The 25646-nt window shown below is 41.7% G+C and overlaps 1 protein-coding gene across 1 annotated transcript in view; it reads left to right on the top strand.

Moving 5' to 3' along the window:
* Nucleotides 1-1334: 1334 nt before the first annotated feature.
* kcnd1 (potassium voltage-gated channel, Shal-related subfamily, member 1) overlaps nucleotides 1335-25646 on the top strand; it is a 63907-nt gene continuing 39595 nt past the window's right edge. The window contains exons 1-4 of the mRNA XM_023431115.2: nucleotides 1335-1502; nucleotides 10862-12117; nucleotides 15511-15756; nucleotides 20012-20724. Of these exons, the coding sequence (XP_023286883.1) occupies nucleotides 11962-12117; nucleotides 15511-15756; nucleotides 20012-20724 (1115 nt within the window). The 5' untranslated portion in view covers nucleotides 1335-1502; nucleotides 10862-11961. The remainder of the gene's footprint in view (nucleotides 1503-10861; nucleotides 12118-15510; nucleotides 15757-20011; nucleotides 20725-25646) is intronic.

Genomic DNA, 25646 nt, shown 5'->3' with positions numbered 1-25646 from the left:
CCATAGTTAATGGTAACTCTTTTCACAGCTAGCATTGTGTGACTTAAAAATCATTGTTGTTTTACTGGTGCAGTTGTCATGACAACAGTAAAACCAACATAAGACCACAGATGGACTGTTTGTACTGATGTTTGTTAACCAGTGTGAGGATGAACCTTGTAAAGGAATACTCCACAGAAACTTGTCAAATTCCACCTCTGTCCATCTGAATGACTCAAAAACTTTATATTTTAACTTTAGATTTATATGACAATATGTCCCATATGGCTAAATAAACAACATTGTTACCAGTAGAGATACAGTAGCTGTTTGTTGTTGAGCCTCAGTTTTCTGTTTAAATGTTTAAGTAAGCAGATCCAGTTTACAGCTGTGTGTGTGTGTGTGTGTGTGTGTGTGTGTGTGTGTGTGGGTGTGATGGCAGTGTTTTGTCTGACTAAGTGGTCAAGATGATTGGGTTTCTTCACGTGTCTGAGACACATGACCTCTGCACAATTTCACAGAACAAACCACTCTGATTCCTCTGACCTCACACAGCAATAATAGTAGTAGCTGGAGCAACAAAAAGCTCCTAGTAAATTGAAAAGAATTAAAAATATTCATATTTTTTTAATAAATTTGTTGAATTGACAATAAAACCAAACCATAATATGAATACCTTTGTAATTTCACTCTGAAGTTTTGTTTTTTATAAAAAAGGTTATAATTTTTATAACCTGACACCATCGCACTATAGGCACCTGAATAAGACAAAAGTACATATGAGAATGAAGTATTTTTATATTGCTGTTTCTTTTTTTAAACTTTTCTCACGTGTCCCAGATACAGGTTATTTACCTGTGCTAATAATTTCTTGATTTTATTTTCTATTTGTTTTATTTAGTTTTCTTTTTTCCAAACAAGTGTTAAAGAAAATGTAACATTTTTAAAATTTAATCAGATTTTTTTATTGATCTGTTATATCAGATGTAGTAATCTGTTCTCTCTCCCTGTTTTCTCTGTCTCTCTTCCCAAAATGAAACTCCCATCAGTCTGTTTAATGTGGAGCAGTGTGTGTGTGTGTGTGTGTGTGTGTGTGTGTGTGTGTGTGCACAAAGAAAAGGAGGGACAAGAAAAAAAGAGCAGGAGGAGAGTGAGAAATGACAACGAACAGAGAGAGTGAGAGAGAGTAAAGGGAGAAGGAGGGGAGGGTCGAGTAAGCAAATGGGAGGAGGTGGAGCTAGAGAGAGCGAGTGAGCCAGCGCGTGTGTGTGTGAGAGAGAGAGAGAGAGAGAGAGAAAGAGAGAGGAGGGATGACAGGAGATGTGGTTGTTGCCGCGGCAGCAGAGCAGGACAGATCTGAGACAGTAAAACAACACTCCTCCTCCTCCTCCACCTTCTTCTTCTTCTTTTTTATTATTATTCCTGCGTCCTCCTGCATCCATCCATCCTGGAAAAACCTGCTTCTGCCTTCCTCACCCTCCTCTGCTTCCTCACCTTCATCATCATCATCATCATCAGCTGTGGTAAGTAGGATGAAAACTGCTCCAGATACACCGCTACTGCTGAGAATAGAATAAGAAGAGTGGAAGTCTGGTGGAGGACAGGAGCAGGGGACGGGACGGAGGGGTGGAGAGGGGAAGAGTTTGGAGAGAGGAGAAGAAAATAGAATCAGAGTAGAAAACTTGTAATAAAGAGGTGTAGAGAGGAGAAAATAATAAGGAAAGAAAGAAAGACAAGTGACAAGAAAGAATACAGATAGAAAAGACAAGGAAAAAGAAGTGGAACAGCAGAGCGAGGAAAACAGAATGGAATAGATGGTTGAGTTTGTTTGGAACAAACAGTTCAAAACAGCTGCAGCAGTTTAGGACACAAAAACAGAAAAGTAATAGAATAACAGGTAGAACAGGAAGAGACACAATTACTTGATTTTGTAGAGTGTGTGTGTGTGTGTGTGTGTGTGTGTGAGAGCGAGCGTACGTGCGTGCTTGTACGTGTGTGCATGCGTTCATGCATGTGTGTATTGAGGTTGACGTAATCCAGCAGTATGAATTAGTGATGAAGTTCTGTGTGTTTGCTATTAACGGTGGTTAGCATTCAGACACACACACATTTCATATGTATACACACACACACACACGTGCACACACACACACTTTGTGCTCACTAATATGCTCTGTGGTTGTACCGCTAAACACAACCAAACCTCATTCAATTTTCATATAATTTCCGTTATAAAGATGAATTTATATTTTGTACAGAACAGAGCTGAAGGCTGGACATGGTGCTCAGTCTGTAGTTTTTATATCAAGTCGAGTCGTGACGGGTGTTGCATGCTTACGTGTTTTTTGTAGATATAATACTTTCTGATTTCCCTCTTCTGTTTGTGGCTCTCAGCTCTGAGCTCATTGGTTCCTACTGAAAACATAAAAAACATCTCATAAAGATATAGTTTCTGTTTTAAAACAGGTTCAGTAATTTCCTGAAACAGCTGCTCCCTGTAGTTTTTCTCAAACAAGCAGGAGGAAGTAGTGACTTTGTTAGGGACTATTTTCAGTGGCGGATTAATCTACATTTGGTGTTGTATGGCGTGTTTGAGGAGGACAGTGTGTGTTACTACAGCTTGTGCATTTATGGAGTTTATGGACAGTGGAGCTCTGTGGCTCAGAGGAATCAGATATATCACGGTACGGGTTAGAAGGAGATGTTCATAGTTGGTTTGGGTCTGAAAGCTCTGGTGTATCTGACTTGCCTCTAAATAATACTGAAACGCCAAAAAACCAAACAAAACATGGAGGCTTCATGTCAGCCAAAGTGCCGCTGGTTTGTTGCCAAGTAGATTTTCACATACAAGGAATTTGCTTTGTGTCATGGTGCAGAGCAGTTCAAAATATACAAAGAGAAAATACAACAAACCCCAAAAAGTCAAACAAATCAATGAATTTATAATAAATGTGTGAAATGCAAAGTGCAAAGAGATGCACAGTGTCTAAAAATACGAGAGTGGATTGCACAAAAGAATTTGCACTTGTTCACAGTAACTAAAGTCAAATTTAACTGATAACAGATTTAACTGAAAAGCTACACTGACTTGCACAGTTTACGTTTTAACCCTCACACAATTATCAACCAAGCAAAGCGGGAAACTGTCCAGAGGCACCAAAACTCAGGTCCTCCACCCTCCATCTTGTGGTCCTGGTCTGGTAGAGGGATTCTGTGTCACAATCTAGTTTTAATCCCTGAACGGTTTTAGTTTATTTTGTGGTCATTATCGTAAATCGTAAACTGCTTAAATTTTTTTTATATTAACAGACAGAAAACCTGAGGTAAGGTTGCATTATTCCATCTGAAGAAAACTATAAATAATTATTTTCATAATTAATACATCTAATAATTTGTTTCTTTAATGATTGATTATTTAAATGTCAGAAAACAGCGAACATATACAGATGCTCTATTTTCTTTGACCAACAATCAAAAACTCAACAAAATATTGAGTTTACTGTCATAAAACACATGAACACAACAGAATAGAATCTGCTGACAGTGCAGCCAAACAAATTCAGCTATCAATACAGAAATCGTTTAATAATCAGCCTTTTTGCATAGTGCCATTAGAAACTGCATCTGAGTTCATGATCTGATCAGCTGTTATAAACTGCTGCAAATGACTGCTGACTTCTCTTTTGGACCATTTTTGATGAAAGATCGCTGTCACATCGTGTTTCCTGGTTCAGAAAAGTCTGTTTGTCCTGATGTGTTTTAATGTGAAGCAGCAGCAACAGGAAATGTTTCATTATCCAGCTCTGATCTGACTGAATCCATCACATCAGAAACCAAACGGAAACACTGGATTCAACCACTCAGTTGTTTTCCCAATTACACTGAGCAGAAGGTGGAGTTACTGTGAATTGTTCTTGCATTAAACCAGACCAGGATCTATCCTGAACCTGAACCAAGAGCTGTGAGTCTGAACAGAACCAAAGAACGGTTTCAAAACTTGGAGTCACTACAGATGGAGATTATTCTGTGAGATCAGATATTCTGCTGGAAAACATTTCACTGAGACGTTCAGTATCAAGTTGCCAAACATGTAAATTAACATTTACTCTTTGTTGATATGAAACAGTTACGTTTCTACGAAACATATTTTCCGTTGCAAGTTATTTGTTCAAAGGTTGTTTCTCTGATGCTTCCTTTTCTGTCACTCGACTTTTCTACTTTAATGTTTTCTTCTTTCCTGTTTGAACCGTATGATCTCTTGTGTCTTTACTGGCCTGTGTTTGTGTGTGTGCTTGTGTGTGTGCGTGTGTGCTTGTGTGTGTGTGTGCTTGTGTGTGTGTTTGTGTGCGTGCATGTGTGTGCGTGTGTGTGTGTGCTTGTGTGTGTGTGTGCTTGTGTATGTGTGTCTGCTGCAGTGAAGTGCTGCTCACTGATGGTCGTCTAATGGTTTCACACAAACACTCAGACTGACCACCCATGTCCTCGCTCTGTGTGTGTGTGTGTGTGAATGTGTTTGTGTGTGTGTGTGTGTGTCTACATCAGTTTCCACTCCAGCAGAAACACTGTTCCTCCTGTTACTTACTTCAGCTTGAGTGACAGCACAGCACGAGTTTTATTTTAAAGGAGCAGTTTGACAGTTTTTTGGAAACCGCCTGTCTGTCTGTCTGACGGTGAAACAACAACAACTTAATTCAGATGCAAAACCAGAAAATTATACAATTTTACTTACTCCACATTTTCCACACAGTTAAGTCCAGGTGAGAATCTGACTGATTTTTTTCTCCCAGGTTTGGTTTGTAACAGTATCCAGCAGCTGGTGGCACTGAGGAGTTTAATCTGCAGTTTGTCTTCTAAAGTCAGATTTTCACATTAATCCACTTCATTCAGAGTGACCACAGCTGCTCGTCTTCAAAAGAAATACATTCTGACAAATACGACAACAGCTGTAGTAACAGCCAATCACATGACAGCGAGGCAACAGGTAGTCAGCCCCCACCTGCATCAGATTTGTTCCACACGCAGAGCAGCTTAGTTATATTTTGATTAAATCCAGAATTATATAAATTAAAAGTCAGTGCCAAGAAGCCACACGTTGTTCTGCTGCCAGCAGGTGGAGCCCAGACTCATATCACTCTCTATATGTACTGTACGTATCTACAAATGGAAACCAAAGGAAAAACCTGAGTAAATGAGTAGAGAAACATAATGAATGCAGATGTTTCCACACAGGAACACCGCAGAGTACAATGAAGCAGTTAACATCCCATCATGCTCTTTGGCAGGTATCAAAATGCTGATAAGGCCCAGTTGATTCTGATTTTGTATCTAGAGTTCGTTGTTGGGGCGCAGAGCGGGAGCTTCAGTCACAAAGTGTTTTCTGTAGTAACAGTGACTAAAGTGACATCTGCATTCAGATCAATGGGGAACGTCAATAAACCGAGTCCGACATGTGATGACAACGATGCTTGCACATTTTTGTGTCATGTAGGGAAAAACAGAAGAGCAGCTCTTCCTCAGGTGACTGAGAATTTCACTGCAGGACCATTATTGTCGGACTGTAGCTGTCTCTCAGCTCAGGGGCCGCATCCTTTGGACGTAGTCTATGAAGGTGTGGCCCCTCGAAACCGCCATAGACCACAAAGCCAGACCGAAATGAGACGATCTGGTCTACGGAGGATTTTCGCTTTGCGTCACCAGCTGTGCATTTGCACCAGCGGGGCATTTTGCTGACATGGTTTGGGTCCACTTGTCCCCTTAGAGGGAGGGGTCACTGCAGATCAATGCAAAGTTGTTCACCTTTATCCTGATGCGATGGGTCAGGATGACAGTGTCTCCATCTACAGGTCACAGGGGTCTGTGATGGTTTGATGAGGATGAACATGATGGGAATCAGATTAGATTCTGTGACTGTGTCTTTATGGGAGATTGTGGAGCGACGTGTTAGACAGCGTTCTGCACCACCACCATCAAAACATTTAAAATGTTAAAATAATATACTGTCGGACTTCCTGGGCCTGTTTACCATCCTATTGATCTTGGATCAGAGAGCCCTGCTTCCTCGTTATCGATCAGTAATCAGAAACATGTTTTCTGCTCCATTGATCAGTGATTGGAGACACGTTGTTGTCCTGTTATTGATTGGCTCGCAAACAGTAGAGCTTTGATTTCATATTTACAGAAACATCTGTCACATCAGCAGCAGATCAGGTTATATCCTGTTGTTCCTGTATAAATCGCTGTGTATCACTTCTGGGGAAACGTGGTGTTGTGTATCTGTCAATGGATCCAGTTTGTCAGTGAAACATTGTTTAAGAATAAATCTTTATGTGGGTAGAAAACACAGAAATTTTGTAGATGTGTTTTGGTGTGACAGTTGTACTTTACACCCTGAAATATTTTGTCAGTGTTACATTTCCTTCTTAATAATTGATGGAAAATTGTTTTAAAATATTTCTAGTTTCTTGATTGATCAAAAATTTGCCTGATCCAAATATGACCCCACCTATCACAGTATTAAATTAGGCTGTATCTGTTTACTCTACCTTTTATCATTTCATAATCACAATGTAGGAATTAATGTAGGAGGCTTGTCATGAACAAAAATGCAGATCCCAGAGTTTGCTACACAGACTGGATGGAAAAGATTCAACAGACGCTGCAGAAACTCACTGTCTAATTGAATTATTTTCATATTTAAACTTCAGATTATCTTGTGTAAGTTCATTCATTAAGGCTCTGAAGTTACAACAACTCTTTCAAACTCCCGTGACCACATTGTAAAAGCAGCACACTGGTTCTTGAGGAGGCTGAAAACCGTCCTTCACTCAGCAGTTGTACACGAAATCCACTGACTCAGGTTCAGCTCTCACACGGTCATAGCCATAAACCCAGCAGCCGACCCATTACCGGAAGCTTCCAGGGTCGAAGCCACAGAGGCCGCTCAGTGTGAGTGAAATGCTGATCCCAGAGCTGTGGCTGTGGATGAAAAGCATCATGTGGATGCTGTAATATATCTAATGTCTGCTCATGATGTCAGCAGGGATTCCCACAGAGAGGACGGGCAGACTGAGGACAGGACTGAGACTCAGAGGGACAATCAGGACTAAAACTATTAATATACACTACTAAAATGACCACCACTACCGCTGCTGCTCTTATTACTGTAGGTAAATCTCTTCATCTGACAGTTATGACTTGACACCTACAGCAGCTGTGAATAATAAACTTTTATCTAGTGATTTCCACTTCACGGCCACTGTAACATACAGAAATAAAATGGAACATTGCAGCATGGTTGAACAGTGTGTGTGTGTGTGTGTGTGTGTGTGTGTGTGTATGTGTGTGGTGGGGGTGGGGGTTCCTGCTGTATCTTAATGTAAAAGCTCTCTAACAAAAAACTGCAGTTCCAACAGCAGGGAGGGTGAGGCTGTGTGTTTGTATTTGTTTGCATGTGTGTGTGTTCATACATATGTGTGTCTGTGTGTCTGTTGTGGTGGATTGTATGTGTTTAGTGGTAACTGAGGCAGTGCAGCTGAACTAAACCAGTCAGGCTGAAAGTTTCATTCATAATTCAACAACACACACTAGAGATTTAACTGAGGCAGTACAGGAAGGTGTGTGTGTGTGTTGAACTCTGACGTGAACAGTCTTTACATGAACACCCATAAATTTGCTGTGTGTTTTTGAAGATGTTTTATGTGACTGTTTCATTGAGGAAATTCTTGGTTTAGTTAAGTTTGGTTTATTAAACCAAAATAATCATACTATAATATTTAGTGGAGGTACAGTATAATTTTTACTGTAGTTAAAAATTATTTACTTACACTATATCCTGTTTGAAGGACTCTGTGTTGATCCGTAATTACACATCAGAACATTGAAAAATGACCTGTGGAGTTCCCCAAGGCTCTGTTCTGGGGCCTCTTCTGTTCAACATCTACTTTTCCACCAGCTCAAATTAGGGGGGAAAAAAACCTAAATATCTTATCAGTTATGCAGACTACACAGGAAGCTGTAGGTGGGCAACTTCTGTAGCCACTTGTGTCCAGTTCTCATTGAATAGAATGGAAGGCCTTTATTTTAAAATCTTTTTTATTTTTTTATTTTTTTATTTTTTTATATAGTTTTTGTTGTGTAGTTATGGAATATAAACCACAAAAATATGTGGAAACCACCAGTGTCCAAAAGCCTCTGGCCATATCAAATATTTGCAGTGGTAATTAATGTACTTCTAGTAGCAGCTGTATTAGGTGAACAGAATGAAAACAAATTCATCCTGGCAGATTTTTTTCTGAAAGATCTCCTCTAGAATCTGAAATAAAGTTCTCAAATGAGATGGAGCCGGTGACGATGACGATCTTGGAGCTGAAGAAGTTAATCTTCAGACATGACTCTTATATTCAAACCAAACCTGAGCAGGGAAAAGTTTTATTGCTCCCACTGTGGACTTTATGCAATAAACCCACGACAATAACTTTTCATCTGACAAAGAGCAGCTTCACAGGAAACTTTATTGTGGCTGCCTTATTGAATGAAGAACGCAGAGGGAGAAATAAAGAGCAAGACGGACGGCTGTGTTTTTCCTCAGCAGGCTGATGACGCTCCTAACGCCTGATCATAAAAACATCTTTAATAACCTGCAGCTTTATATCTTCATCTTAAACACACGGACACGAGTTGAGCTGCGTCTGTCGGGGGACGAGGAAGGAGAGGATCGATGAACACCAGAGATGACCAACTGTATATTCTCAGGTTTTCATTTCAGATGTTTCTAAGGTTTTGTGCATTAACATCTAATGTCAGTTTTCTATATGTTGAGTTAACACATAGAAGCAGGAAGAAGGAAACACTAAAGTCATTTTAATGTAATTATAAAATCTTATTTTAAATCCTCTGCTCCTGTGATGACATCCTGTATTTAAAACAACATGTAACTGTGAGTAAATCATGAATATAACAAAGAGTGTGGGTCTGGTTTCAGATGGGGTGGAGGTGAAATCAAAATTATATATAATTATATATATATACTTCCTCTTCCTATTCATGTTTATTTTTCAAGTAAAATATAATGGATATATTTTGATTTGTATTAGTTATATTTAAATCAATCAAGCAAATAAGAAACTGGGGGAAAATGGTTGTCTTCCATAACAAAACAAATAAATACGTTTCAAATAAATTTTAAAAAACCTCCAAAGTGTTATGTCAACCTCAGCTGTATCGTTAATGCGCTAACCATAATTAAAATGTCCTTGATAGAGATGACAAACAATAAAATAATAATAATGTAAAAATGGTGGTAATAATAAAATAATGACTATAATAAAGGAAGACAAGGATAAGAGTAATAAATTAAAAATATAATAACACACTCATTTGATGATGTTGTCTTTGTACCTGTGTTGCGCTGCCTTATTTTTTTATTGACGTTCTTTTCAAGAGTCTTTTAATAAGAATATTAACTAACTAAAACTACAGATTAAATTACTTTTTCTTAGACCTGAAAATTTAAAACGCCCTTGAATATAACTGTTCTAACTCTCATCATGTCCTCAGGTTCCTGTGTATTTAGTTTTTGTCCTCTTTTCTGCTTGGAAAGTTTGTCAGTCTTCTGTGTAATGGACCATTCAGCACTGTTTTCATTAATTGGCCCATTTACCTCAAATTATGTAAATTTGAATCCACTATTGGGCAATTTTCCATCCATCAGTTTTTAGACTGATTTCCTTCCTTTCGGTTCATTGCAACACTGAACCTTAACCTTGACACAGCCTGTCACCTTGTTAGAGAACAAACATGAAGCTGTTTACACACTGTTCAGTGTTCTGCTGTGAAATTATGTAGTATGTATTATATAAGTCTAAGTTTTATGCCTACACAGATCCTGTCTCAGCATCCTTTAAAAGTAGCTTTGAAGGTTAAAGTACAAACTTTTCCTCTTGTCATCAAACCACATATTCACATCCAAACCAACCCTGAACATCTCCTACTAACATGCCCTGTGATGTATCTGATTCCCCTGAGCCTCAGAGCGCCTCTGTTTCCACAAACTTTTAAAATACATCAGTGAGTCTCACTGGGTCACATGTTCCTTCATCACCATGAACACACACTGCAGTTTATTTAGACTTCATGTCACACACCGTTCTGCTGCTCCAAACACTAACTACCGCTCAAAATGTAGATTAATCCGCCGCTGAAAATAATTCCCAACAAAGTCACTATTTCCTCTTGTTTGATTAAAAACTAGCAGCTTAAGATGAAACTAGTTTGGTGAGATATTAGTTTTCAGTTTGAACCAATGAGCTCACAGCTGAGAGCCACAGTCAGGAAGTGTTGAGAGATGGACTAACACACTTTTGGAGTCTGAACAATGGATTTGTTGATGAATATAAAACGGACTGATCCATTAAGTATGTCTTGTTGCTTTCCATACCTTCTGTACTGGCTCCTCCTCTCTTTTCTCCCTTTTCTTGTTTCATTTTCTCTTCAGTTTCCTCCTCTCCTCTCATTATCACCCCCCCGACCCCAAACACCAAAGTCTTCCCAGCCTATTCTCTCCACTTTACCCTCTATTTTCCTCCCACATCTCCTTTCTCCCCCTTTCCCCCTATCTCTTTTCCCTCAACATATTGAGACCCCCCCTCCCCTCATCTTTCTGTTCTTTCTTCTCTAGTTCACATTTGCTCACATTTTTCCCACATTTCCTCCTTTCACTTCTTTCCTCGTGTCTTATATTTACCTTCCATTTTTCCTCCCATGTCTCCCCTCTCCCCCTTTTCTCTCTTTTCCCTCATCAACTTCATATCTTCTTTCTCCTCTCCTCTCCTCCTGCTTTGTCTCTCACTCTCTGTCTCTTTTCTGTTTGTGTGTTTTCTGACAGGACAGCCTTACATGGACATGGAGTAAGAACCGTCTGACGCCTCCTCCTTGCTCCTCAAAAACAAAGCCAGTGTCTCTCCACCACCACCACCACCACCACCACCACTACTAATGCCCTGCCGACTTCAACAAGAGAGAGAAAGAGAGAGACAGTAAAAGACAGAGAGACAGATAAAAAAAAGTAGAGAGGACAAAACAGCAAGCAAAAGCAGAAAGAGAAAGAGAGGAAGAGGCTGCAGATCCATAATCTCCACAGCAGAGAAACACTTAGAGGGAGGCCGGCAATTCTGTCTATCTTGCAACTTCAGGGACCATCATCACAATTTAATAAGAATTTGAAAGGCTGCGGCGCTGCAACAAATCTGTCTTCAGAGGGAGAGAGGGCGGGTGAGAGAGCTAGACTCAAACAGAGATAGAAAGAGAGAGAGAGAAAGCAGCGAGGTCGAGGCCAGACACAGATGCTTTAACACTTTCCTGCCTGGATCTTTGTCTTTTTGCTTTTTGTTGTTGTGAATCTCAGCAGCAATAAACCTGAGGCAGCAACATCAGAAAAAATAACTTTATTATTGTTTTACAGATTTTCTCCTGCTGAGGTGTTTTTCAATCAAGACTCGTTATTCTGAGCCGGAATGTCTTGTTATTTACTAAAAGAACCACACAACAACAGCTGAATCAGAAAAATATTCAAAACAGGAATATTTTCGCTCTTTTCTGAGAGATTCCAGCTTTTATTTTGGAAAGCAACAGGAAGTCTCTGTCCCCATCTAATAGAAGGACGTCCCAACCTCCTCAAAGTAAAAGACGGAACACATACCTGTCAGATGTTTTCCCGCTCCTTCCCAGTGTTCCTTTCATGGCTTGACACCTAACGCTCATCTGACCCCTCCCTCCGCTCCTCCTCATCCTCCTCCTCTCCCCTTCCTCCCCCCCTCAACATGTCCGACCACTTCCTCTCTCGCTGCCCCGAGCGCTCGAGGAAATCAGGGCAGGTGAAGAAGTGAGCGACAATTATTAGTTGAGGCTCTTACCTGGGATCCGTTAGCTCCTCCTTCCCCAGAGGACAGAACTCAACTCTCTACAGGTAGGACGCTCTGATGCAAGATGGCGGCTGGCGTGGCGACCTGGCTGCCGTTTGCGCGGGCGGCAGCGGTGGGCTGGCTGCCGCTGGCCAAGAAGACGATGCCCAAACCTCCAGTGGACAACTCGTCCAGATCAGATGAGATCCTGTACGTCAATGTCAGCGGGGTCAGGTTTCAGGTGGGTGCTGCAGTCTGCTGAGCATGCTCCAAATCTTCTACCATCCTTCCCAGACCAGTGTCCTTTGGAATTACATTCATACTGGACAAGCCTGAACCTCCTGATGTTTAGTGCCAGTGCATTAAGTAGTCTTTGACTTTTATGTAGAGACGTTAGTGTCTGACTTCCATCCGGGAGCCGGGGGTCTGCATCCAGACACCCTGACCTCTACATCCTCACTGATTCCCTCCTTTTATTGTGAGATAGATGCAACAAAGTTGTTACACAAGTGTTGCTGGAGTGTTGACCTTTAGTAGCGATGCAGGAGGGAGGTTGACTGTGAAGTGGAGAGGAAGAAAGTCATTTTTCATCACAGTTGTTTTTCTTCTTGGGAGGACAGTTTCACTCAGTGCCAACGTTTTAAAAACCACAGTGTGGTTACATTTCAGAGTGTGGTTACAGAAAATGTCTTCAGCTACACGCCCAAACACCACCTGACCTCCACACCCTAACCTCAGGCTTGTAAAGATGCTTTTAACCATGTTTGGAGATAAATGTGATGAAGCAACACTGATAATTTAAAAGTACATTTATCTAATTTTATCTTATCTTTCCACCTCACAACATAAAGGTCCCTCTGCCTCATGCTCGTTGCAGATTTGTTCAACATGAGTGTAATCCTAAGCATGCTGGGCTGCTTCCTGACCAATCAGAGATGTGATTTGTCACCATCAGTGTGTACGCTCTACAGTCAGATTCATCAGCTGCTCATGGGTCGGTTTCACAGAGATATTTCAGACTGGTCTGTGTTGGTCCGGTCTTAATTTTGCTCACAGATTAGTCTAATGCAAGTCAGACTGTTTCACAAAAAAAGAGACTGACAGACACCTTACCCCCAAACTAACTCAAGCCTAAGACCAGTGTTACCATGGTAACAATCAATGACACCTGCACTGACCAGTAGCACCTGACAATAAGAAACAGAAAAACATGGCTCATAATTCGTTGTTTGCTAGCATTGTTATGGAGACAGCAAAGAGAAGGGAAAGAGTTGTTAGAGACTACAGAGATTTTTTTTCTAAATCAATTTTTATTTTTATTGTTTCACTCTTCGCTGAATTTCCAAAGTAAAACGTCCTTGTAACTGTTGAATTCTTCCTAAAGACAAACATTTTCTGCTGGCGTAAATGGAGCTCAGCTGTTGGTCTTTAAGTCTTTATTTACCCAGAATTCATTGTACCACAGTCTGGATTAAGATAGTCAAGACCTAAACTGCTTTCTGCATCTGATGAATTTAGACGTCAAAGTCTGTCTTTGTGAGTGTGTGTAGATTTGAAACCACCTCTTAGAGGTCAACAAGTGTCCGGAACGCTTCAACATTATTGTGAACGATATTAACATGGATAACTGATTGTCAGCTGTGGTTCAACATGTTCACTGTTGGAACAGCCGCTCAGCTTCATTTATAATCAGCAGCTGAAGGCTCCTCCTTTTACTCCGAGAACAAGAACGTCATCTTTCAGGGTGAAACATAGTTGTGTTAAATTAACATCGACCCCCTGCCTTTGATGTCTTTCATGTTGTATATGCAGCGCAGATACTGAGGATCTGTTAATGGACCTCATTTGCAATCATTCTGCATGAATTTAAAGCTTTTAGATTTTAGTGGCTTTAATGTTTCATTTGCATTAGATGAACTGAGCTGGTTCATGTTGAAGTGCAACAATATAAAAATAATCATGACAGGCGACGTCTGTCTAATAATGTCTCATTATCTCTGACGGTGAGGTGATTCTGTGTCCACGTCTCTTTTTGCAATTCACCGTGATTTTTAAGGTTGAAGAGTTTTTTCTTCACCTCTGCTATATTCAACATATTTAACAACCCGAATCTCATCTGTGATGTTTGTCTGCCTCTTTGTTTCTTAGCTGTTTAATTTTTTCACAACAGATAATCCTAAATTAAAGCTGCAGGGTTTTGCAAATAGATGTTGATTACTTTATGTAACAGAGCTCAGCAGAGACAAGACGTACAGATTTGATAAACACTCTCTCACATGTACAGGGAGATTTCATGCACAGATTTAGTGCTTGTTCCTTGCAGACTTTTATCATTCAGTGTGAAGTGTGACGAGACTTCTAAATAAATGGCTTTCTCCACCACCCTGCTCCTTTAGGAGACCAGCAGCAGGTCTGAGTCTGTTCACTCCAGTGGGAGAAGTGAACATGATCACAGATTATGACTGATTCTTTCGCCCCAAAAAAATACTGGATCCATTTTTCACAAGCCAATCAATCTTCCAAACATTCTGCCATTCAGTTCAATTCAGAATATTATTAAACTGATATGATCTTGTACTGAGTTGATCAGATAGAAGAGAAACAGGTAAAAACGAGCACCAAGATCAGGCGTAAATTCATACTGTATCTAGTGTTGTATTGTTGTTATGCTTTGACGTGAACAAGCAGTCATGACCACGCCCACTTAGGATACAGGAAATGTATACCAATTATTACCATTGACCCTTCTTGTAAGGCATCATCCTGTGTTGTAGAGTATCTTTGCTTTAGCTGCCCTGCAACAGAATCTGAAGCTCTCTGATTGGCTGTCTCTCACAGCAATGCTCTCTGGGACTTGTAGTTGACTCTTGACGTTGTTATTGAGACAGTCTTGTACTGTTGCCTTTTTTAATAAAGCAGAATGTGTTAGTCTCTGATCAACTGACGTCTGACTGTTAGATCCAGAACTACATTCAGAGGGTCATGATGCTCCAGCTTCAGCAGCTGCGGGTTGTAAACAGTGTGCGTCTAATCAGCGCACTGATGTGCATCTGGGCAGAAATAATAACAAAATGGCTGTAGAACAAAAATAGATTTGGTGGCTTTCTTCTGCACTTTCTGCTGTGGTGGCAGCACAAAGAAAACGTTCCTGTCAGGTCTGTGACTTTGTCCTGATTTTTAAAAACAAACACGCAGCAGCTGGAAGGTCTAGGAGAAAAAACAGAAACATACAATAATGCTTTAAAATAGACTATAAAACAATGACATGAGGCATAAAACAGGCGCTACGTCACTGTTAGCATCAGCTGATGACAGCTCAACACTCCCAACATCCAGTAATCCTTCAAATGGAACTTGTGTTTGTGTTATTGTGTGTGAAAAGTTTCCATCTGTTCTATTTCTATCAAAAAAGTTTCATTTACAAAATTGTGACTAAAACAAAAACAGTGGGATCATCTCTATTGCGTCTTTTATATCTGTAGCTGTTGCCCTTTAATGGCTTGTTGTTGTGAATTCAGCCAACAGTCTTTAAGGGGAGAGTTAAATATCATCTTCTCTGGTGGATGTCCATGATGGTTCTGTCGCTGCTAGATCAGAAACGTGTGTTTGATTCCTCTCTGTTCCACTTGTCCAGACGTGGAAGAACACTCTGGACCGTTACCCCGACACGCTGCTGGGTTCCTCAGAGAAGGAGTTTTTCTACAATGAGGACACGCAGGAGTACTTCTTTGACAGGGACCCTGAAATGTTCCGACACATTCTGAACTTTTACCGCACCGGGAAGCTCCACTACCCGAGAAACGAGTGCATCCAGGCCTTCGACGAGGAGCTGGCCTTCTACGGCATCGTGCCAGAGATCATCGGAGACTGCTGCATGGAGGTAAACCTGTTCTGTGACAGTATCTGTTTGAATGTCTGTAGCTCACATCTCTTGTTTTTAGCAACATTAAGGAAATATTTGTCCCTGTTGTGTTGTGATGATGGTGTTCAGTGAATGTTAGAAGAGTTCGTTGCCTGTATTGACTGGTCTGACTGATCTGTGCTGAGTCTGCCTGCAACATATGAAGAAAATATACAACTTTTATTGTGGCGTAAATATGGGCTCACATTTTACATCATGTCTTCTCGATTATTTTTACAAAGAATTATAAAACACCTTTAAAATAAATTCTGTTGTAGCTGCCATTAAAAATGCAGTAGCAGGAACTGACAGTGTTTGTCCTGACAAAGCATCATGAGCAGTTCAATGTCTGATGCACATACAGTAGATACTGACGATGTGTAGATTCAACTGACAACAGAGTGCAGACGTACAGTATCTATAAACACTGGAGCTGGATCAGATCTTCATCAGCACCGATCAAAATGTTCCCACAGATCTGAACAGTGAAAAGTGTCTCATATCAAAAGTGGCCATCAGATGTTTGGTCAGATTGTTGACTTTGATCAGTTACTTCCTGATCTAAATTAGCAATGTTTCCAACTTTAGACTATTTTCTATTTAGTCAAACTATGCATCACCCCATGCAGAGAGCAGTTTGCTATATTTTGTTGCAATTGTGCAACAGAATTTGCACTAAATCAAACAGGTGGTTGATTCATTTTGCTTCTGCTGCTTCTTCATGAACTGGCCCAGAAGGAAATGACTCATGAATAATGTTTAAACAAATTACATTTATTGTAAACTTGAGGTAGAACAAATATTATTATTTTGTCAGATACTGTAGGTCAGTAATGAATGTGTCACATTTGCAAGGAAACAGGATGGACAGACAGACAGGTGGGCAGATAGATAGATAGCAGTTACTTTATGTAACAGAGTGTCCAGAGTTTAAAGGCAGGTAGAGAGTAAAGATTTTAAAAATGCACAGATCCAAAGAAAGCCAACAAGTAAGGAGACTAAGACCAGAAAAGGGTCAAAGCAAGTACAAAACAAATCTGAGGAACTGAAATAATTCACAGTCTAAAACACAGAGATCCAACGAAACAGGAGACCAAACAGTAGAAAATACTGAGACATCAACTAAAGGGCAAACAAGAAGATGAGGGGAACACAGACACTGAGCTATACAAAGGAGGCAAAGGTAATGAGGAACAGGTGAAACTAAATGTGACAGGGCAGGTAATAGGTAGGAGGTGAAACCAGGTAAGTGGTTACAAAGTGTAACAGGAAGCAGAGTTCACATGAAGTCACTCAGAGGGGCAGATGGTGGCAGAATACAGTGTGTGGATGAGGATGAAGGCGTGGGAGCCAGTGGAGTAAACTGAGGCTCGAGCTGCTCAGGTGTAGGTCATTTCTTAATGTCCCTCCCAAACTCCACTCATTGGTTTCTAAACCAGGAAAGCAGACCAACCCGGCAGGCAGCAGGCAGAGGAAAGGGGGCAGGGTTGGGGGAGAGGGGTTGCAGCAGCACGTTCCGTCGACCAATCAGCAGCCAGACAGAAACAAGAAACAGCCAATCACTGATGTCTATTGTTTGTCCAGGGGACTCCCTCTCGTTTGTGTCTGTTCTCAGTGATTACACTATTTACCTTTTTATTTTGTCCCAAATCCTCTGAGTTTAACAGTTTATTCCTCTTTATTCTCGACACCTCAGATCCACAGTCTGTGGATTTCAAACTGGAAGTAAATTTAGATGCTTATTGATGAGATGAGTGTTAAGTTTGGCTTCACTTATTTTTCCACTATTTTTTAAGAATGTATGTGTAGTTGCATAATGAATATGCAAATGAGCATATCGCAAAATCTAGCGACTTTTCGAGGTACTGTCCATTGATTGGCTGAGTTTACTGCAATAACACAGCTGTCAGATAAAGGTGAGGGGCTCATAAAGAAATAAAAACATGATCTGATTTCAAACACACTGCCAGTTGCTCAAACTCACCCTCACCCTCCTCTCATCACCTCATCAAGACTGACTGAACCCAGAGCACAGACTCCTATCGTGCTGTGAGAGCTTGGTCTGCTGCTCACCAGCTGAGTAGTGAGAACAAAATACTACACAAAGAAGTGCACAGGTTTTGACTTGGCGTGTGTTGTGCCTGTGCAAAATTCCTCACAGTAAAAGTCTCTCTTTGCTTCATTCCTGTCAAATTTCTGGCAGCAATTCTGGCAATTTTCTTTATTGTGAAACAACTGCAAGAATATTAAAATAAATCTTCTTTTCATTACTCTAAATCTGTTGTACACCAGAGTCCAGATTCTGAACCTCACACAGGCACAATGCAAGTCTATTTCAGATGTGTTGCATCATTTGTAGTGTACTTATGTGGGTGCTGTGACCTTTGACCTTTGATTTGCTCCTAATGGTTGTTGGTGATGCTGCTCATTAAGTCTCTCTGGGGACAAGCATCATCAGCCAAATGACTAACGTGTATAACCGCTGATGGATGTGAGGGGATTAGTAACCAACACCACTCTCAGACTCCATCATCAGACTGTGTCTCATTAAGACCTTACTGAGGATCCTCCTGAAACAGCAGCAGCAGCTGAACTCATCTGCTTCTTTATTGCTGCTGATCTTGGCTGCGAACCCTGTGTTTTCTTTAGAGTCATAAGCAAGTCCTTTGTTCCCTCCTCAGTCTCTGAGCAACAAATCACCTGCAGAGCTCTTTGTCTTTTTAACACTGGCCTTGTCTTTGGAGGCTTTTATATCTTTATCGCCTGGTTTTAATACCTGACCCATCCACAGGCTCATGAATGAGTAACTGTTCTTTATTTCCTCAGATCTGGCAGACGCCATCATGTTGATTCTAATTTCTGGATTTCTTTTTTTACTCACTCGACACTTCCCCCACACTTTCCCACAAGAAACTCAGTCCATGTGATTTTTTTATTTTTATCCCTCTAGTAATTTCACAGATCTTATTGTTTTTCTGCTTCTTTTTACCATCATTTTGTCCGGACTCGTTGTCTAGGATTTCAAGCAAAATTTTCTTTATGAAAACATTTAATTTCCTGACAGACCAGTTTTTCAGCCACTGCGGCTTAAATTGATCCCTGTCACCCTCTTGTTAATGGTTAGCAAACAGCTCACCTTATTGAACCAGGGTTAATGGCAAATCAAAAAATCGAAGAAAAAAATCCAAATACTGGCTCACAAACGGTCGCCCCATGGGTAATCTGGTGATTGTGTCAACAAGGGAAGACATTATTCCATTCTTGGACATTTCCACAGTTTATTAGTCTGTGTTGGTCAATGGCTAAAGTTTAATTTACTCCCAAACTCAGAGTCTTGTTAAGAGCTAACAGCAGAATGGGAAACCATCCATTGAAATGAGGCAGCACAAAATGATGTGGGTCTTAGAAGTGGTATTGACAGCTTCAGAGCTCTGTCTGTTTGTGGTGAGACTAGTTTGGTAATTTGACAACAATGTCGACGCTTTCTTGTTAACAGCCGACAGGAAAAGCAGCTGACCTTCACACGCTAACTAACACGAGCTAACAGGGCAAGGAGCTAACATAATGTAGTGATACACATACTGCTCATGTCAGATAGTTCAGACCATAATTAGAAACTGTCAAGAGAAAAACTGTTCATGTTAATCAGAGACGTGTCAACAAGCCAGTGGCTGCAATTAACAGGACTAGCAGCAATCTATGTGTCTGTATGTTCAATACAAAGCAGCATTTCATCTAAATATTGTAACTTCAACAGCATGAATACAGGAATCGACACATCTGTCAGTCCACAAACTTCTGTATGGATATAATGTGTTTTATATATATATATATATATATATATTGTATTAATATTAAAGTAAATATAGAAATGAAGCATTTCTTGTGCTACTTCACTGCTGGAAGAAACACCAGCTACTAGAAGTTCAGGGCTAAAAATTCCAGATGTTGAACATTGATAAGTTACCACAACTCAAGACCAGAGGTGAGGCCTAAATGTTCCCCTGCAGGATGGCAGTTAACCCTGCTCTCCACTTAACAGTGAGCTAACTACTTACCCACCAGACTTAACAGTGGACCCATGGTGACCTTCTTTACTCTCCTGCACAAGCTAGTCCTTAGCACCTTTTTCCCTCTGAGCACCGTCAGTCTGTGATTTATCAGTGAACACCAGCTGTTGCTAACCTGATGCTAATCTTATCCTCCTCTCCCTCCCTCCCCTCTCTCTGTGAAGGAATACCGAGATAGGAAAAAGGAAAACCAGGAGCGTCTGGCGGAGGACACAGAGGCCAACGAGGCGATGGACGCCCCCCTCCCTCCGCACAGCACCTCCAGGGAGCGTCTGTGGCGAGCATTCGAGAACCCCCACACCTCCACCATGGCCTTGGTCTTCTACTACGTCACTGGCTTCTTCATTGCTGTCTCCGTCATCGCCAACGTGGTGGAGACGGTCCCCTGCCGGCCCCCCAAGGGCAGCGTCAAAGACCTCCCCTGCGGGGAGAAGTACCAGCTGGCCTTCTTCTGCATGGACACGGCCTGCGTGCTCATCTTTACCTTCGAGTACCTGATGCGTCTGTTCGCCGCTCCCAGCCGCTGCAAGTTCATGCGCTCTGTGATGTCAGTGATTGACGTGGTGGCCATCATGCCCTACTACATCGGCCTGGTGATGCCCGAGAACGAGGACGTGAGCGGTGCCTTCGTCACCCTTCGGGTTTTCCGTGTCTTCCGGATCTTCAAGTTCTCTCGTCACTCGCAGGGTTTGAGGATTTTGGGCTACACGCTGAAGAGCTGCGCCTCCGAGCTCGGCTTCCTGCTCTTCTCCCTCACCATGGCCATCATCATCTTCGCCACTGTCATGTTCTACGCCGAGAAAGGCACCAAGGGCTCCACCTTCACCTCCATCCCGGCCTCCTTCTGGTACACCATCGTCACCATGACAACGCTCGGGTGAGTTAATATCAGTTTAATGTTAGGTGTTTGCTGACTGCTGTGATATATGACATTAAACAGATTTTATTTTTGCTACTGATGAACACACCACTGTTAATACCATCACCATGGCAACGCGAGTGTGTGTTCTGTGCTGTAATCGTCCTGCGTCGTGTCGGGACTCGGATGTGTCGTTATTATTGGTTACGGAGGAGAGTTTTAATGTTTCCAGCATGAAAAGAAATGAAGTGTGAAAAACCAAAACTCTACTTTTGTGTGTGTGTGTGTGTGTGTGTGTGTGTGTGTGTGCGTGCGCGTGCGCGCGTGCCTCCCACACGTTGCTTCTCGAGCACGGTGGTGTATCTTCACCCTGCTGCCGCCCACATACACACTCACTGCTGCCATGTGGATGGGAGAGTTTCTGTGTGTGTGTTTCTGCATGTGTGTGTGTGAGGATGATGATGATGGTGTCTTCACCCTGCAGCTCTCCAGCACTGATCCATTATCTGTTGTTCAAAGAGCCTTTGGAAACATCAGAAATAGAGAGTGAGTCAGGAATCTGCCATAAGCTCTGACCAAACCATCATACTGCTTTTTAGTGCACGCACGCACGCACGCACGCACACACACACACACACACACACACACAGAGCCTCTCCTCTCTATATGACTCTACACTCCTACCTGTCTGTGAATGGAGGGAGAATGTGTGAGTTGAGAAGGTGTGAATGGGAGTGTGTGAATGACTCTAACAGTGTTGAACTGGAGCTGTGAGATTCTGGTGCAGGTGGAAGGTCGGTTTGTTTTATTGAATGAAGAAAGAAGGTTTCTGTAGAAATAAATTGTTCATATTCAGCTCAAGGCTGCAGATCTAAACTCAGAGTTTCAGCAGTAGTTTGGTTCACTTGGTCCACACTAAAAGAGTTAATAACACCATGCCACTGTTGTGTGTTATTTGTGGTCTGTTTTGTGTTCACACTGACTTATTACAAAGAAACCAAGAGCTGTAGAGATGACGTCATACACACTGCCAGTCTAAATCTTGAATTTGAATGTGTGCTTTTGCGCTATGTATAAAAAGTCTCCATCATGAAAAGTGAGTTATTAAAATGAGCAGAAAAGGATTAAGAAACAAATAATAATGTAGATAATAGCTGCTACATTTGCTGCTGTGAGTCACAACAGTCTTGTAAACTGTACCTCAGCTGATCACCTGCTGTGACTCTTCATGTATCGAACAGTTTCTTTGTCTGCTCACTACTCTGTGCTCTCAGGTGTGTTTTTGGTGTCTGAGCCTCGTCTTTGTTCAGCCTGTTCCTACCTGCTGGGTACAGGAGCTAACGCTAACTAGCTGTCTGCAGGTACCAGGCTGGTGTCCAAACAAATTAAATCAGTTTGGGATTGTTGGTGCAACTTTGGGCTCTGAAAACTGAGGGCTTTTATTCTGAAAATCATCCTCGCCTCTCCTCTCCTCTACTCTCCTCTCAGTCTTCAGGTCCATTAGTTATCAGCAGGGAGAGGCCGGCCTCTAAATGGATTCTTCAGGCAGCAAAACAGAACCCAGGCTTTTACTTCCCCTCTCCTCCCCCATCCTCCTCCTCCTCACCTCTTTCTGCTCTCTGTTACTCTGTTTCCTTCTAGGAGGTACCCCCCCCCCCTTCCTCTCCTGTTGGTATCAACCTGTCGGTACTCGTAGATCACACTAGAACGAGCAGCGTTAAATCACCAAATAAAATAACATCCAATCTGAGTCTGTCTGTCGTCTCTCTGATCAGATGTGTTCCAGCAAAATATTGATGTCATTGATTTGGCTCTTGCTCACACAGATCCAGATGTGGCACATAAAGAGAAGCAGAAATATCTAAACTTGTGGGACAACTCCTTCATCCTATCCAGTTCAGAGTTCAGGTTTAGGTCTGTTTTACCTGCTCAGGTGTTTAGTTTGGGTCAAAGATATATCATGTGGTAAAAGACATCACTTCACGAGGCTTATCCGGGATGTGGCGGCAGCACGGTGGCCAAGATCATCTCCTCCTGATCCTCGGAGGTGTCTGCAGACCAGATAAGACATAGACTCCCTCCAGTGTGTTCTGGGCATCAGGGAAGCATCCTGATCAGAGGCCCAAACCAACTCCACTGACTACAGATGTGAATGAGCAGTACCTCTATTCTGAGCTCCTTCCAGTTGTTGGAGCTCGTGACCCTGACCTCCGAGGAGACCATCCTCCTGAGACAAAAGACAGAATCATTTGTTTTAGCCCAAGTGAGAATCCCTGTAGCAGATGACTGTTGAGCTCTGACAGTGTGACGTGGTTATGTTGCAACACTCCTCAGAGGATGGAGGGTGGGGCTTATGGGTCAACAAAATGTGGGGCTGTACCAGAGGAGATCACCTTCCCTTTCTAGTGTGCTGACACACCGCTGATGTTTCAGTCATTACCAGGGTGATTCCCTCCACAGTGACTGGGATGGGCCCAGCATCTGCCGCAGATAAAATTAATTTTATCTGGGAACATCGACCAGTAAACTGAGAGCTGAGGCTACTACAGCGTCTCTACAGTTTCGATCGCAGTGTAACTCTGGCATGTTGAGTCAGCGTTTCATTCGGGGGGGGGTCTCCAGGGTTTGGAGGTTGGTGAAGCTGTCATCTAGACCCCATTTACTTTGAGTCATCTTGGGCAGATCTGATCTCAAAAAGCAGAGTGTTAATGTATCCCAGAAGCACTCATGACAGATAACATTAAAAACCCAGTCACTGTTTGAGTTATGACATCCATGGTGTCTGTCTGTCCTTCTGATAAATACAGTCGACTCATGTTTGTCTTAGTTTATTGACAGTTGTTAGAAGGTTCTTCTTCTTCTGGTGTGTTCATAAGTGACCAAGCAGCTTCCGGTGTATCATCATCTCTGTGTTGACTGGAGGAGGACCAGAGCTAGAGACGCACTGTAAATGAAAGTGTCTTAAATCTGGATGTTTTTAAAATAGATCAATTAAATTTTAGTGTGAACAGTCTCAGATTATACTGAAGTTTAGCGCAGTATCAAACCTGTGAAATTAGGAAGAAGAAATTCAGAAGTGAATACTTGGTGAGGTCTGACCTCCATTTTAACAGATTCTCTGAACTTGATATCTGTGTAATTTGTCTTCTCTTTCTCTTTCTCCTCTTAGTGTTCGACTCTCTGAGCTCCATCAGTGTCTTTAGTCTTTGTTTTGGTGACTCCCTCTTCTCCGTCTCATCTTCATGCTCCATTCTGTCCCTGTCCTCTGTCTCCTCTCTTCATCTCTTTTTTTCACTTGGTAACTTTGTAAAAAAAAAAAATCTACGTGCTCTTGGGGAGCAGCTAATCTCTGATTCACTAAGTGAATATATGAATTTAGTTGTTCGTTCACATGACATCACAGTCTTTGTCTTCGAAGCTGCTCTGTGAGAGACGCCATCTGGTGGTGACTTAAAGTTGATGTTTTATAACATCAGCTGGTTAAAAACGCAGCACGGCACATTTTACAATTCAATTTCGAGCCACAGATATTTTCTATTTCACGTCAGTCACGTTACTGTTTACTGTCTGAGGATTAACGTTGTTAACATTGACATCACTGGCGCTGCGAGAGAGCGCCATGTGTGTTGTCCATGTAGGAAGTCGGTCCGTCTGATGCAGCACTTCCTGTCTGTCGTCTTGTATCCTGCAACGTGCTGAACATTATGAGTCGTCGCTGTAAATGTGCAACACTTTTAGTAATAGAAAGTTAAGCAGGAGCCACTGCAACAGGCTGCACACGAGTTGATGCATGCGCACTTCAATTCAGTGTCCTGTGATGTTTAAAAAGATTTAACAGATTCATAATCAACTTTCAGAAATGTTCAAATTTAGTATAAAACACATTTTACCTCCTCTCCACTCATCTTCCTCCCCTTCATCCTCCTCTTCATCTCTCTGCTCCTTTGTATTTTCTTCTCCCACCTCCTCCTCCCCCCAGCTCCTCTCCTCACTCTGCCGTCCTCTCTGCTCATTTGTTTCTCTTTGTTCAGTTTGGTTATCATTGTTTTTCATCATGCTGCTTTTATTGCTTTGCTCCTGTGTTTTATCACTGTGCAAATAAACTGGAAGTGAAATCATAAACCTATTGCAGCATCTCAAGGAGCAATATATGTGAGGGGAAACATAATCTGCTGGAGCTGGTTCAGAGCCGCTGCCAGGAAACACGCAAACGGTTTGTGTCTGGACTCCAGATAATCCTCATCTTCCTCCAGGTGCTCTGATAACAGAAACCTCTCAGCTCAACAATTAATAGTTCATGTCACAGGGGAAATCTTTCATTCCTTCATTGATGAGCTGAAATTATCTCACATGGATTTTCTTTTAATGGACAGCTGGAAAACAGAGTGGGTACAACAGATAAACCAGCACAGGATGTTTAATACAATGCGTATAATGAGGACCCTGCAGTGCAGAGAGCAACACAATAAATAAAAGAATTACACCAACAAAACACTGTGGAAAACATTAAAACAAGTTACAAAACAGATCTAAAAATGGTCAAACCCGAGGCCAGCAGCAGCCTTTACCTACTGATGTGTAAAATACCAACCCACCAAGTTACTGCCTGGAGGTCAGGAGAGGGTACTTTCATGAAGAGAGTGAATCTACAAGCTACTCTTCCGGAGGTAGTAAAGGTGGATTTATAGTTGACTCAAGCACAACGTTCAGTCTTTTCCTAAAACAACTGGTCACTGCAGTTTTTAACAGAAAAACTGCAGGAAACTGCTTTGATTTTGGTTTGATTTTGGGTGGTTCGTAGCAATTTGGGCGACTTGTTGTACCAAGTTCCTCCAAGCTGAACGACCGCACAGGTTGTTTTGTCCAACCCTCTGATACAACCCATAGGAGTGTCTCCTGAAATAGCGCCCCTTATGGCAGGCGTTCCGGACCTTGGTTGT

Source organism: Seriola lalandi, unplaced genomic scaffold (assembly GCF_002814215.2).
Source record: "Seriola lalandi dorsalis isolate HSWRI2012SDOR001 ecotype SW California unplaced genomic scaffold, Sedor1 jcf7180002054917, whole genome shotgun sequence".
In the NCBI taxonomy this organism is placed as follows: Eukaryota; Metazoa; Chordata; class Actinopteri; order Carangiformes; family Carangidae; genus Seriola; species Seriola lalandi.
The sequence above is the reverse complement of the archived record's forward strand: the minus strand, read 5'-3'. Positions and strand labels throughout refer to the sequence as shown.